Raw genomic sequence first — 13212 nt, forward strand, 5'->3', positions numbered from 1 at the left:
TGGGACCAGCCTGTCAAGCGAACCAAAGTTTTAAAAAACACGGTTTCCGGTCTTGCCTTTCAAGAAGGCCAATAAGATAGACTAGTTAAATATTTCAACCCGTGACTGTACACATCGCTCGATCTGGCTTAATAGAAGAAAGTGGTGGCGAGAAAACTGCAGACGACAGGAAGCTTTGAAATGCGATAAACTGTTTAGTTGGTTAGAAAACGATACCACCAGTTTCTGTCGGTTAAAGCCCACAATAAAAGCCAAATAGTAAAAGCTAATAAGTCAACTAAATTATTACATTTAAAATAGCTAACAGCTATTTACTAATATTGCATCGATCATGCAGCCTGTTATTTAAGTTTATAAAACTTTTATTAGTTTATTTTAGAAAAGACGATAGGCAGTTGAACTACAAAATAGCTTACCATAACACGTAAGAAATAAATAGCTATATTTACAAACAGTTCACTGTGTTATTTTGTATTTCCATTTAATTTAATGTAGCTTTCAAAATTATTTATTCGTGACAGTTAACGCAGATACGAATGACGGTTAAAGCAAGATAGTTAGCTAGCTAACTGCTATCTCAATGATAAATTAGCTTTGTAGCTTGTAGAAACACGGACTTTTTAAATATATATTAATATGATTCATATTTTTTACTAACCTCTGTATACTTACATTAGTTTTTTAATTGAAGACAGGTGTCCAGACCGGATATAATTTAGCAAAAAGTCGACGAGTCTACACAGTCTTCTACAAACTAACGTTAATCTCTCACACAAAACTAAATTGTGAAGTTAAAATGTGAGGAGTACCAAAGTAAGATAGAGAGAAGTTGGAGCCTTTAATTTGAAGGCTTGCTGTATCTATCTGGTTGTCTCTGTGTAACTTGACAGTCGATGGTTGTGTTGGGTGTCTAAAGTGGATCTACGTTCATGACACATTGCCTTAACGTATGGGTGGGGGGTGGGTGGGGGGGTGTCACTTGGTGACTCAAGGTATCAGTTCATAGTCATTCCTGTTTCCTTTTACTCTAGTGCAGCTTCACAATAAATTAGTTGGGTAGGCACTTATTAAGGTAAACTTACTGACTAACCAAATAACAAATGTAAGTAGCATGGGTTAGTTAGTTTGATAGCTATTGGATATAACTGGCTCCACTTCATATAGTTACAGCATTTGACATCACAGGAGTGTAGCCTTTAGATATGAATGAAAAATTTTACTTATTTATTAAAATAACTTGAAAAAAACAAAAAAACAAATTTGTTATTGTTTACCCTCTTCAGAATATATATAATATGTTCTATTTGTTGTTTTACTTCTGGTATCACAGCTGCCAAATTTAGCAAATGGTAGGAGGACAGCTCAATTTGCCCCTTGTTACTTACATCTGCTTTGTACTGAAACAACAACAAAATATCAAGTATGTAGCTGAGGTGAATTGTATGTGGGTATTCATTTATTTTCCAAGGTTCCTTCAAGGGGTGAGCTAGATATTTCCATTGCTGTTTTGAGGATGCTTAAGCTGAGCACAAAGTCCATATCCATATCTGTGAAATGCAATTGCTGGAAATGTGTAGGAAATCTAATATGGTAGCCTACCTTTTATATGTATATCTAATATTTGAAATCAAGACTCTTTTTAACTTTGCCGTTGCCAGTAAAAGTGCTCTGATTGTATTTGCAGTGGTGTCAGGTTTGGTGGAGAATCTGTTCTCAAAATAAAAGCCAGATGGAAAAACCACTTCCTAACAGGGAACACATTTTAAGCAGCAGTTCTTGTGACAATAATCAAAAGAATTGAATGTGGTCTTTATATTGAGAAAAATAATGCACAATTGAGATAGATCTTATGATTTTTTTCCCATTTATTAGATGTTATTAGTATTCTTTAACAAGATGTATTGATTTTTCAGAATTCAATTTGTGGCAAATACTGTAGTGGGAGAATAGCACATGGTTTTAGAGTGGGCTCATCACATTTCCACAATGCAAATGACCACAGGAAGAAAAAAAAAAAACATATGAAAGGAAGCTGTCAGCTTGGGAAAAGTTCAGTCTTCAAGGACAAGTTTATCAAGGAAAGGAAAAACAATGAGAAAGAAAGAAAGAAAGAAAGATGGTTTATTGTGCTGTGACGTATGACACAACAAATATCCTTGGCAAACATTGCAGAGGAAATACAAAGGGATTGTTATTTATATCTAAGGCATGTTGGATATCAAGTATCCAAGGTGGTCAAGGTGGTATGTGCTTCATTAGTGCTGGACCAGGCTGTATTTTCTAGGTGGAGATAGTGAAGTGATGAGATTGTGAACAGCAGGTAATTAGAAAGTAGATAAACAAGATAACACAGGGTTATAGCGCTGGTGCTGATTCAGTGTGCAGGTGCATGCGCGGGTGTGTGTGTGTGTGTGTGTGTGTGTGTGTGTGTGTGTGTGTGTATGTCCTCCTCCTTTGAAGAAGCAATAATGTTTAAACTTTGAATCCAATAAAGCAGGTAACTCTCTATGCACCGTTCAAATGAGTGTATGTGTGTGTGTGTGTGTGTGTGTGTGTGTGTGTGTGTGTGTACATGCACGTGCTTATGTTGAAGAGCTTACAAGAGAGGCCTGTTTGCAGAGTTGATAAAGCTACACCGATAAGTCTGTGTTAACATTGTGACTAAAACCTGGGAGTGCTGCCTGTCAGCTCAGCAAACACAGATTATACACAGAATATGAGCTCAAACACATATTTACACGTTTAATATTTACTGCATGTGCACAGGCGTGTTGATGCCATGTGTGTTTGTGTCATGGTGTGATGTATGTTGACCGCTATGGGGAAATTAACTTCTTGCTACAGAGCTGACGGTCATCTGCAAGACAGCTGCAGGTTGTCTTGTCTACATTTTTGTGTTGGAACAAAGTACAAAAAAATATGGTGACACAGAGGCGTTAACGCCTCTCCTATGAAACGGTGAGGGCTTTCCCTTAAATGCATTCTACTTCTTAAAGTTGCATGTACAGTATTAGCAGTTTTAGACATGCTAGCACCATGGCCTAGGGATGGCAAAGTGGGTCAGTCGTTCCACCACTCTGGTCCAGCATGAAATAACAACTATTGGAAGGACTGTCAGACATTTGTGGTTCCCAGACGACGTATCTGTGGTGGTCCTCAGACTTTTCCTTCATGAGACTGACAAATTTTGAGTGATATATCTCCAGTACTATTGGATCATTGCCACAAAATATGGCACAAACATTCATGTCGTTCATGATAAACTGTAGAAACTTTGATAACTTGACTTTTCATCTATTGCCACCATCAGGTCAAATTGTTCATTCTCGCAGTACTTTGGTTTATGATCATATACACGGTATACCCTTTTAACATCAGTATATTGGTACTGTCAGTGTTACCATGTGACATTAACATTTAGCACAAAACAGCGCTCTGACTATGTATAACCTCACACAAGCACCTGGCATGGCTGTAGACTTGTCCTGTTTTGCATACTTGTGTTGCCTCTGGTGGCATGACTCAACTCCAGGCTCTAGTACTTGGGTTACTGGGCAATTTACTAGTATTCATATTATGTTTTTATTGTAGATAATTCAAGATAATTTAGATAATTCAAGCAAATAATGGTTTAAAAAGATTAAATAAACCCACCCACTAATTGAATCTATTATGAGAAAACTATCCTGACTATCCTGCTTACCGTCAAATCCACCAATCGGTATATGGTATCTTCCCAGTGCCCAATCAAGTGTTCCTCTCTGAAATTAACTCCTCACTAAAAAGGCAAAAAGAACAACGATCCATCCATATATGTGGAAAAATGAATAAAAATAGACAAAATGTAAATATTTAATATATTTATCTTACTGTATGGACCAGAGGAGGTGTCCATGTGACACTGACAGTTATGAGAGAGAACAGGTTTGTGGCAGAATACCTCAAATTCAACTTTTCCATAATATGTTTATAATGTGCCTTTTGCATTGTGTGTATTTATAAGGATAAAATAGTTTTTAAGAATTAGTTATTTTGGAATAAGCTACTGTTCATGTTGTTACTGATTTCAAGATTTTATTCATTGTTTTTACAGCAGTGAGAGATTTTGCCTCCGGCTACTGACTGGACCGTCACTTTGTTTAACTTTATTCATTCTATTCGAATCACTGAACAAATCTGAGATGTGGGTGGTGATTCAGAAGTTCAGAACCGCACTCACTGTGCACCCAATTTTATCGTCACGCGAGTGCAGTTAAAAATCAGCAGAGCAAAGGGTTTTGACTGTAAATCTGGAGACTGAAATGAAATGATCTATTAGTTAAAGCGAATGAGCCAGTTAGTTGCTGGTTACCACTGGGAGTGATATTCTGATAAACAATAACATTATCTGTCATGGTCATGTGAGGTGTCAGTCCAATGTTGTTTTACTGTGCATTTCCTCAAAGAGAAAGTCATGGCCTACTTAGTTAAGCCATTCACAAGGAATTGCTGTTTGCAAATACAACTGGACATAACTGAATTTACCTTTATAATGTGATTTGTTTCTACTGTCTTTGTTTCTAACATCCTGGACCGTCCATTTCTGCACCAAGGTCATTTTTGTTTTTGTATACTGCATATTGTGAAACTCATCAGTATTACATTATATAGCTGGAGATGCGTCTTTTTTTGTTCTTTTCTCTGTGATAGGGGAATGCTCCCATGGTTTTGGTGAAAACAACTGATAGAAAGAAATAAAACTTCTTTCCTTCTACCATTCCCTCTGTAATGCAGTCAGTCTGATTAACCCATTGAATAGAGGCGCCTCCTGGTGGCTGTTTTCTGTCACTGCAGGGGATATTTAACCAACAGCTATCAAAGAACAGCATTTTTATTTTACTGTTAATGGGGCTATGGCGCATGTGTGTTCATCCAGCTGTTACACATTTGACCGTGTTTCTAATCCATATGATGCTGTTATGTGTGAACACATTAGCCTGCACAGCAGCTCCCGTCTGAAGATGCGTGACGCTGATTTTAGCTTGTGTATGTCCCACGGTTCCCAAACCCCCTTTCACTGTATTTTGCTGCTAAACAACCAAATGATATGAATTATATATTGTTTCAGTGGAAGAGATTGTATCTCTAATGTCTTTGTAGCCTCACAAAGGAAACAGGCTTGCAGATTATTTTTTGTCATTTACTCAAAAGAAATCACACAAAAGAAAGAAAGACAATTACAAACAGACCTAAAAGAATCACGAAAAGATTACATTTGAAAGGAAATGCCCATGTGGTATGCAGCCATGTTGAGGCAAAACTAGCAACAGTTCAGAGGGCTCAAAAGGCCACAAATACAAACTTACTGTAAATGGACAGGAAGTTACCATTTAATGATGTGTTTTGAGGAAAATACCATGGTTTCATTCAGTCAATCCAGTCACAGTGCAGTACTGAGAAATGGTAAAACAAAACTTGCTTTTATCATGAGCCTATAGTACAGTGCCATACAAAGAAAAATGACAGTACAGTATACAGTAGTGCAATACAATACAGTAACTAAACATGGTTAGATCATTGATAAATAAAACACTATTAGAGTACCCTTCTGTCTATTCTCTTGTCCCACCAATGAAAATATGTACCTTGACATGGTACAGACCTACACTGGTTTAACTGTAAAAACACAGCACAGCAGATATGACAGAATCTTCAGACTTTGCAAACAACACAGAAGACATAAGAGTGGCAGCATTTATCTCTGGAGGAGTGTAGTGGCTGCCAGCATGTTTTTCTGAAGAAAGAAACTTGAATAAATAATGTACAAACTTGAACCGGTGAGAATTCTCAGATTACATTAACATATCATGAGCAGTTACGTAGAAATAAAGGCCTTTTTCTTTTTTCCCTGCTCCACACATTTAGGTTTTGCAGATCGCAATGGCTTCAGACTGAAAGTTGACTACATGTCTCCTTTCCTAAACTTGTTTTCTTCCAAACAGCAGTCATAAATACTACATGCAAACACTTTTCATTGTGTGTTTTGACTGACACAAGTACTATAGGTGTCATATAAGGCAATGTGTAGCAGAGAGTTGTTACAGTCACAGAAAAGTGTTTGAAAATCTGTTGGATACAGAAGGTGTGGCAATTAAATAATTAGACTAATGCAGGTTTGACCTATATAAGCCAAGTCTCATTATATAATAGTCACACCTCATAGGTTCCGTCATCTACAACTCATCTGCACTGTTCCAGTGTAGTAAAGCTCATTTATTTGGTACATCTTACAGATAAAAACAAGCACTAAGAAGTATTCTTAAATATTATCTGACTCAGGTCTGCTTGGTACATTCGATCTTTGCACATTTTGTATTCTCTTCCTTCCTCGTTCTCTCTTTCTGCTCAGTCTCCCAACATCCAGTCCTGAAAATCACAGCAGTGGGGAATACTTCAGGAAACCCTCTGGCTGCTGCTGCTGCCATCTGCCTCCTCTGTTCCTCCTCCTGCACCCTTCTCCTCCATCTCACTGCCTCCTCCAGCGATTCTTGGGTTTCTCTTCACACCCGGGACCTTCGCAAGTACCAGGGAGAGGCGGTGGGGTTGCCTGTGCAGCCTTCGCTGGGGGAGGCGCGCCCGAGGCCTTGCCGATGCTGCTGAGCAGAGCTGGGAGCTCGTGTGAAATGGCCTTCTCTATTTTCTCCAGCAGACATCCGCCGCTCCAGCTGCAGTGGGAGGAGAGCTGCTTGAAGCTGGAAACAGGGTTGACACCGAAGAAGTCCTGGTAGGCCTCCTTGTTGGGCAAGTCAAACTTGCTGACGTTGGTCTTGGCCAGAATGGACTTGAAGATGTAGTACTTGTCCGGGTCATTGACAATGTCTTGGAACACCTCGTAGGGATCACTAAACCAGCCCATCTTGTCGTAGTAGGTCTGGAGGTAGCGGTCCACCAGCAGGGCATGGATGCGCACACGGATGCCGTGCTGGCGGATGAAAGCGATCTTATTCTCGATCTGGTTCTCAATCACCTGCAGGGGAGAAAGAGAGAGAACCAAGAGGGGAGAGAGGGAGAGAGGAAAGGTAAACAGAGGGGGGAAAGAGAATGACAGAAAATTTGAATTACAGAAATAGGGAGAGCTGAATATGACACAGTTGTAAAGGATTCGTCACCCCAAGTACTACTTACACAAAGATAAATCACAAAGTAGATATGTGAGAGACCTCATGAGTTTATTACACTCTTGCAAATGTGGTTATGCTGAATGTACCTGTTGTTTAATGAAGCAATTACTAAATCTACCTCTGTGTATCTTTACTCACTTACTGTAAACAAGAACAAGTCGGGAAGATGTACCTGGTTGAGGTCCTCCAGCAGTGAGCTCTCCTCCTTCATGAAGAGCTCTCGGCTGGTGTCTGCAGCGTAGTCCAGAGGCCAGAAGGAGCTGACATAAACCCGTGGGGGCTCTGTGACATTGATTAATGGCGCCATGCTCCAGAACAGGGCCCCATAGACCCTCATCAGGTCCTGATTGGTCAGACTGTCAGCCTTGTTGAGGATGAGGCGGATCTGGGACTCACGGCCCTTCATCTGCTTGAAGAGCATCTCCAGCTCTCCGCCCACGTCCAGCTTGGTGGGGTCGAACACCAGGAAGATCAGATCGGCTCGATCGATGAACCACTGGCACACCTCGTTGTAAGGGTAACCTGAGGGAGATGAGGAATATTAAAGATATAAAGCCTGAAGAATTAACATTTTGTCATTCTGTGAAAGGCCCAAAATGCAGCACAAGACACAAAATATAAGATAATTTTCCATCAGAAGCACAGGTGAAGCTCTGGTCTTGATGATCTGATGTGCTGAGTGCACATACACTGAAAACAGACTCTGCCAATCTCAGTGATTGATTGAGATTCCACCTTGACCACAGCCACATAAATATGTGTGTAAGCCTGTGTTGAACTTTTATTGGAGTGAGTCACCCTGCCAATAACAGCATTGATAACAATTTCATTTAATAAGAAATCAAAAAGTCATAGATGCTGTTTCAGAAGCCATTTCACGCTGGTAGAGGATGCCTTTTAACATGACAACGGAACAAGATGAAGATAATGAATCATGTCTATCTGCTGCTTTGATATGAAAACATTTCCATCAGTAAAGATCACCTCTTTCCTGCTGTTTGCGGTTCTCAATGATGCCGGGTGTGTCGACGAAGGTGACCCTCTCCAGCAGCTTGTGGGGCATCTCGATGCCCACCAGCCGCTCCAGGAAGCCTTGGCCGAACTTCTCCAGGGGAGAGAAGGACCGTGAGCTGTCTGCTGCCATAACGATGCCCTCTATGGACCGAAACTTCTCACCGTGCATTATAACGGTGTACTCAGAGGTGGTGGGCTCAGCACCTGGTGGGAGGATGAAGAGGCAATGATGAAATGATGAAAAATTATTTCTATTTGTTGGTTAAACTTATTGGGTGATTTAATTTTACCAGATATTTGGTTTTACTTTAAACATTAGTTTTATAAAATAATGCTTAATTAACTAGTAATTTTGCCTTAACTAAGCATTTGTTATTGTTGACGTGTGCTTAGTTAATGCTAAATTACTAGCTTAAGAGCTTAAGTTAAGACATGTTTAGCTAATTTTTAATCACTATCAATATATTAATTCATCATATGGTTAACTGTCTGTCTTAAGAGATAAAAAAAGATATAATTCATAAGTAGATGTTATTATTTCCATGAATTCGAGTCTATCCTGTATACTTTGTATATTCCATCACTACATTAGCTGCAGTCCAGTATGTTTTTAAAGACACCATGTAACTCTGACAGAAGAAATAAAGAGAAAGAAGAAATAACATATTCTTTCACTTATAAATAAACTGTTGAATTAATTAGGAACAAAGCAACCCATTGGTCCTTACAACATATGCTCCAGTTTCTCCAACCTTACTTCATCTGTTGGGACCATTAGCTCATGGTGACTAATGTTAGCTAACTTTTAGATAACTTTAAAGTTACTGACTTGTGAAAATAACGGTAATTATAAGAAATGATTTTGCAGTTGCTACTTGTAACATAAGGGTAGCTGTTCATGAATAGTTACATATTCTCCCTTTAAGTGAAACTGCTTTATGTGGTGGGTCTTGTGGTGAATAAACATGACAAGTGAAAGAGTGAGCAACTTGTGGTTTATTCACCACAACCCTGGTGATTTACACTTGTAATCACTAGATAGTAGGGTTTTTTCAGTGTGAACCTGTGTAGAGTTCCTGGGAGGTGCTGTGAAGACCCAGCAGGTAGTTGATCATGGAGGACTTGCCAACGCTCCAGGGTCCCAAAAACAAAACCATGGGCTTAGAGGTGATCTCACCATCTGCAGTGTTTGAGTGGGAGAGGAAGACACAGAACAGGAAGGAGTGAGCAACAGGAAACAAACAGAAAAATGGCCGGTTTATACAAAAAATATATTTTTTTAATGATGCTGCATTGAATTGCAACAGTATCTTACTGTACACTGCCGAATACAGCAGTCTTGATTCATTCCCTTTCATTCATTTTGTTCATGTCACCACATTCTTGTGACATGAACAGGAATTTTTCTTATGCGATATCTAGCTTTAGGTTAAAACCTCCGCTTGTGCAGAGGAAATATCCAAATCAAATAGACAAATTTAACTCAGTGATACTGAGTACCTTTCTGCTCCCCTGACACTACATGAGCTCCCCTGTAGTGCCACCCTCAGGCCAAAAGGCCAACATAGCACACCTTATATCTCAGTAGCACAGTAAGCAACTGCCATGAAATAGCTGAATGAATTTATTGTTCAAAAGAAATAGAAACATTTGGATTTAATGATAAATGAGATAAAAAACAGTGCCATTTAAAAGTTTAAATATCCCGACTGTGAAGGTGTCCTTCCATTCTGCACCACAAGGTGTCCCAGAGTCACATGACACATCCTGCTTCATCCTGCTCCTTAGCATAAAATAATACTTTCTGCCCTCAAGTGCTGGAACAAAGTTGTTGAGTGTCTGGCCCACACAACGTTCCCTTTAATTTTCAACAGACAGAGACCTTATTGTGCTTCTCTGCGTGCCTGGTTTGAATAATGTCAGGTCCTGGCTGTTTTTCTACTTAATTACTACTTTATTTGCACTTCACTGTTTCTGTGCAACCATGTCCTCGGTGTGTTTGACAGTGTGGTTACCTGATAAAGGCACACAGGTGAGCAGATATGATGTGTTGGTCATAGATTTCCACAGTTATTGTGCTTTTATACACGACTGTTAACTGTTTGGAAAGGAAACTGGAGAAGTTAATTATATCAGCCAATTAATTTCAGTGCTGCAGTACCTGTCTTTCTTGTTGTATTTGTCTTGGCACCAGAGTTGTGGTGTCTTTCTCGCACATTCACAACAAGTTGATTTATGTCAGTCACAGGGAAGCATTTGAAATTCAGACTTTTACACTTACTTTTTACACACCTAATTTAGAGCTTACTTTGCAGTAAATGAGCTGAACCACAGTTAAAGTTTAATATACCGGTCATTACCAAAAGTTGGTTTTAACCTGCTGCTGAAGTGGACCTATAGAATGTTGATACACTGTGTTTGATATTTACCTACACAAGCAAACAGTACTGCACTGTAAACGCTATTTAATTTCAAACAAGAACCTGTTACCTGTGACTTCATGCTGCCTGAGCTCATTGTACTTGTAGGCTTGCTCCATTGGCTTGATGGCCGTGTGGTAGATGTTCAACAGCTTCTTCATGGCAGCTAGAGAGAGAGAGAGAGAGAGAGAGAGAGAGAGAGAGAGAGAGAGAGAGAGAGGGGTATTGGAAGTAATAATTGGGATATAATAAGGCGAAGACATTTTGGACAAGAGTATTATTAATGTTCTCGCTACCATTACTGATGACAACAATTGCTTTGGCCGTACGTGATGAATTGCCCTCAATAAGTTTATTGAATTGAGCTGAGGTGATTAAGAGACTGGCTCTGCTGCAGCACTTTGGTCTCCCCTGAAATGAATCTGGTTTAACAGAACAGAGAGGGCTTTCATGCTGAGGACAGAGTTACACATTTGCACTGATTAATCACCTGCCCCAAGACATGTCTGCACACTCACACATCATACACACATGCATACGTGCACGCATACAGCACACACACACATTCACAAATAAAGCCCTCAGGATCTAGACATCATGAAGCAATTTTCCGGAATAGTTTCAGCAGAAAAGCCCCCAAAATTGTCTCAAACTTCCATTCGTTCACATTCAAAAACATCTGTTTTTCTTTTCCACTGACAAAGTAGCTGTAAACATTCTGCCGCATTTTCATTTCAGTCCAGAACTTCAGGCATTTCCGCTCCAAAAGACATTTGAAACGGTGGGAAGCAGCGCAGTGTTATCACTGGAGGTCCAGTTTTTGATGTGTTTGCATGTATGGGTGCATGTGTGCTTGTGGTGGTGTTAGTGCTCTTTCACATGTAAGGACAGTATATGTGTACTTTCTCATGTCAGTGATTTTGAGATGATATGAATCTGTTTCTTACCTGAGAACTCTGCTGAGGGTTCAGCAGTAGCCAGCCGCAGTGTGTCCTCAATATGGGAGCGGTCCCTCAGCATCGGGCCTGCTGCCTGATCCACCTCATGTCCTGATCAGAGGACCAGACTGTCAGTCAACTGTTAAGGTCAATGGCCCTGACATGCATTTACCCATGACTGCAGGAAAAAAGCAATGCTTAATATGACAAAGAAGGCCTTGAAAACAATCTTCCATATTTCTGTGGCATACACTAACGATTACTGAATGAACCACAGCTTCTTATCCACCAAAGTTTTCAAAACCAATCACTAGCAACAACTCATGTTGGACATGGTTACAAAACAAAGGTGATCCCCCAGGTAAATGACTTTAGTTGTGAGTGACCAGACCAGCTGGGCTGAGAACAGGCCCAACTGTTATATTATGCTGTTGTCCATCTAACTGGTCTATTCCTTCCCTCTGCTATTTCAGTCTGTTTATTTCTGTAACAAGAGGTTGTTGCTAATTCCTCTTTAGCTACACACAGTGTCATATTCTGGGGGCTTGGCATGAGAGCGAGAACGAGAGGAAGACAGAAGGATAGAGATCTTTGCTGTCATTTCATGACCCATATCAATTAAATACATCCAGTGAAACAAGATTCATATTTCCAAATAGAATATTTAGTAGGCTGCCACGTTCTCATAAGGCATGCTTTATATTAAGTTTATAAGTTGTTAGTAATGGCTTTATAAAAATTTATGAGCGCTTTAACAACATTTGCAATGCCAGGTTGTGAAAAATCCCTTTGAATGGTGTACGTCTTCCCCCGGCTTTATTTGTTTTTGTAAATGTGAATACATCATTTACAAGTGGATTTATGGATTTATAAGTGGACTCATTTCCACGCTGTTAGTTATTGAATGGTCCATCCAGAGGCATCGTCTGTATGAATTAAAGGACTAGTTTGACATTTTGATAAACACTTTTATTTGCTGTCTTATTGAGACTTAGATGAGAAGATTGGCCACCAGCCACAGAATGTTTGCACAACGTGGCAGCCTGTCCTCATTATTAGCCTGTCAGTGATCTATAAAGCATTAATGAATTATTCATTAACTGGATACAACATTGAAACAAATAATAAAGTAATTCTGTGTCTTTAAGCCAAGGCTGACCTAAAATACTCATATCAAGCTCAAATTCTGATGAGGAGAGAAGCCGACAAAATAATTGTTTGTCAGAAGAGAACAGTTCTGGCTGCTGATATTGAACCAGGACAGACATCTCAAAATAATGAGGGCACGGTTTCTCATCATCACAAAACAATATGAATTGAACAACAAAAACTTTTTTGCCAACGTCACAAAAAAGTTTTCTTATCATTACACCAACATTTGGAGATAGCCTAGATAAATATATGAATATATAACTCACTGTGAATAGAGGCTCAAAAACTAAAAAGTGACAGAACTGATTTAACAATAAAAATCCTAATTCTGAAATTATTACCCTGGATGTCTGAGGAATTTTCAACACCCAGGTCAAAAAAGATGGCACACATTACATTGACCCACCTCACCATAGTATAATCAATGAAGTAATGAAGTGGAATCAGGGTAAGAGATGGGAAACTCTTTTAAGACTCAGCCCCCATAGCAGGTGTCAACACCCAGACACCAGATAATGGCATGCTTCT

At 39.5% G+C, this 13212-nt stretch overlaps 1 protein-coding gene across 1 annotated transcript in view; it reads right to left on the reverse strand.

The window, feature by feature from the left end:
• Positions 1-5165: 5165 nt before the first annotated feature.
• The window catches only part of srla (sarcalumenin a), a 15822-nt gene continuing 7775 nt past the window's right edge, over positions 5166-13212 (reverse strand). Inside the window, exons 3-9 of the mRNA XM_023420602.2 lie at positions 11919-11931; positions 11542-11643; positions 10665-10760; positions 9238-9354; positions 8145-8378; positions 7333-7682; positions 5166-7006 (exon numbers count right to left, since the gene is read on the reverse strand). Coding sequence (XP_023276370.2) covers positions 6506-7006; positions 7333-7682; positions 8145-8378; positions 9238-9354; positions 10665-10760; positions 11542-11643; positions 11919-11931 — 1413 coding nt within the window. The 3' untranslated portion in view covers positions 5166-6505. The remainder of the gene's footprint in view (positions 7007-7332; positions 7683-8144; positions 8379-9237; positions 9355-10664; positions 10761-11541; positions 11644-11918; positions 11932-13212) is intronic.

The sequence above is a fragment of the Seriola lalandi genome, unplaced genomic scaffold (assembly GCF_002814215.2).
Source record: "Seriola lalandi dorsalis isolate HSWRI2012SDOR001 ecotype SW California unplaced genomic scaffold, Sedor1 jcf7180002054654, whole genome shotgun sequence".
Taxonomy (NCBI): domain Eukaryota; kingdom Metazoa; phylum Chordata; class Actinopteri; order Carangiformes; family Carangidae; genus Seriola; species Seriola lalandi.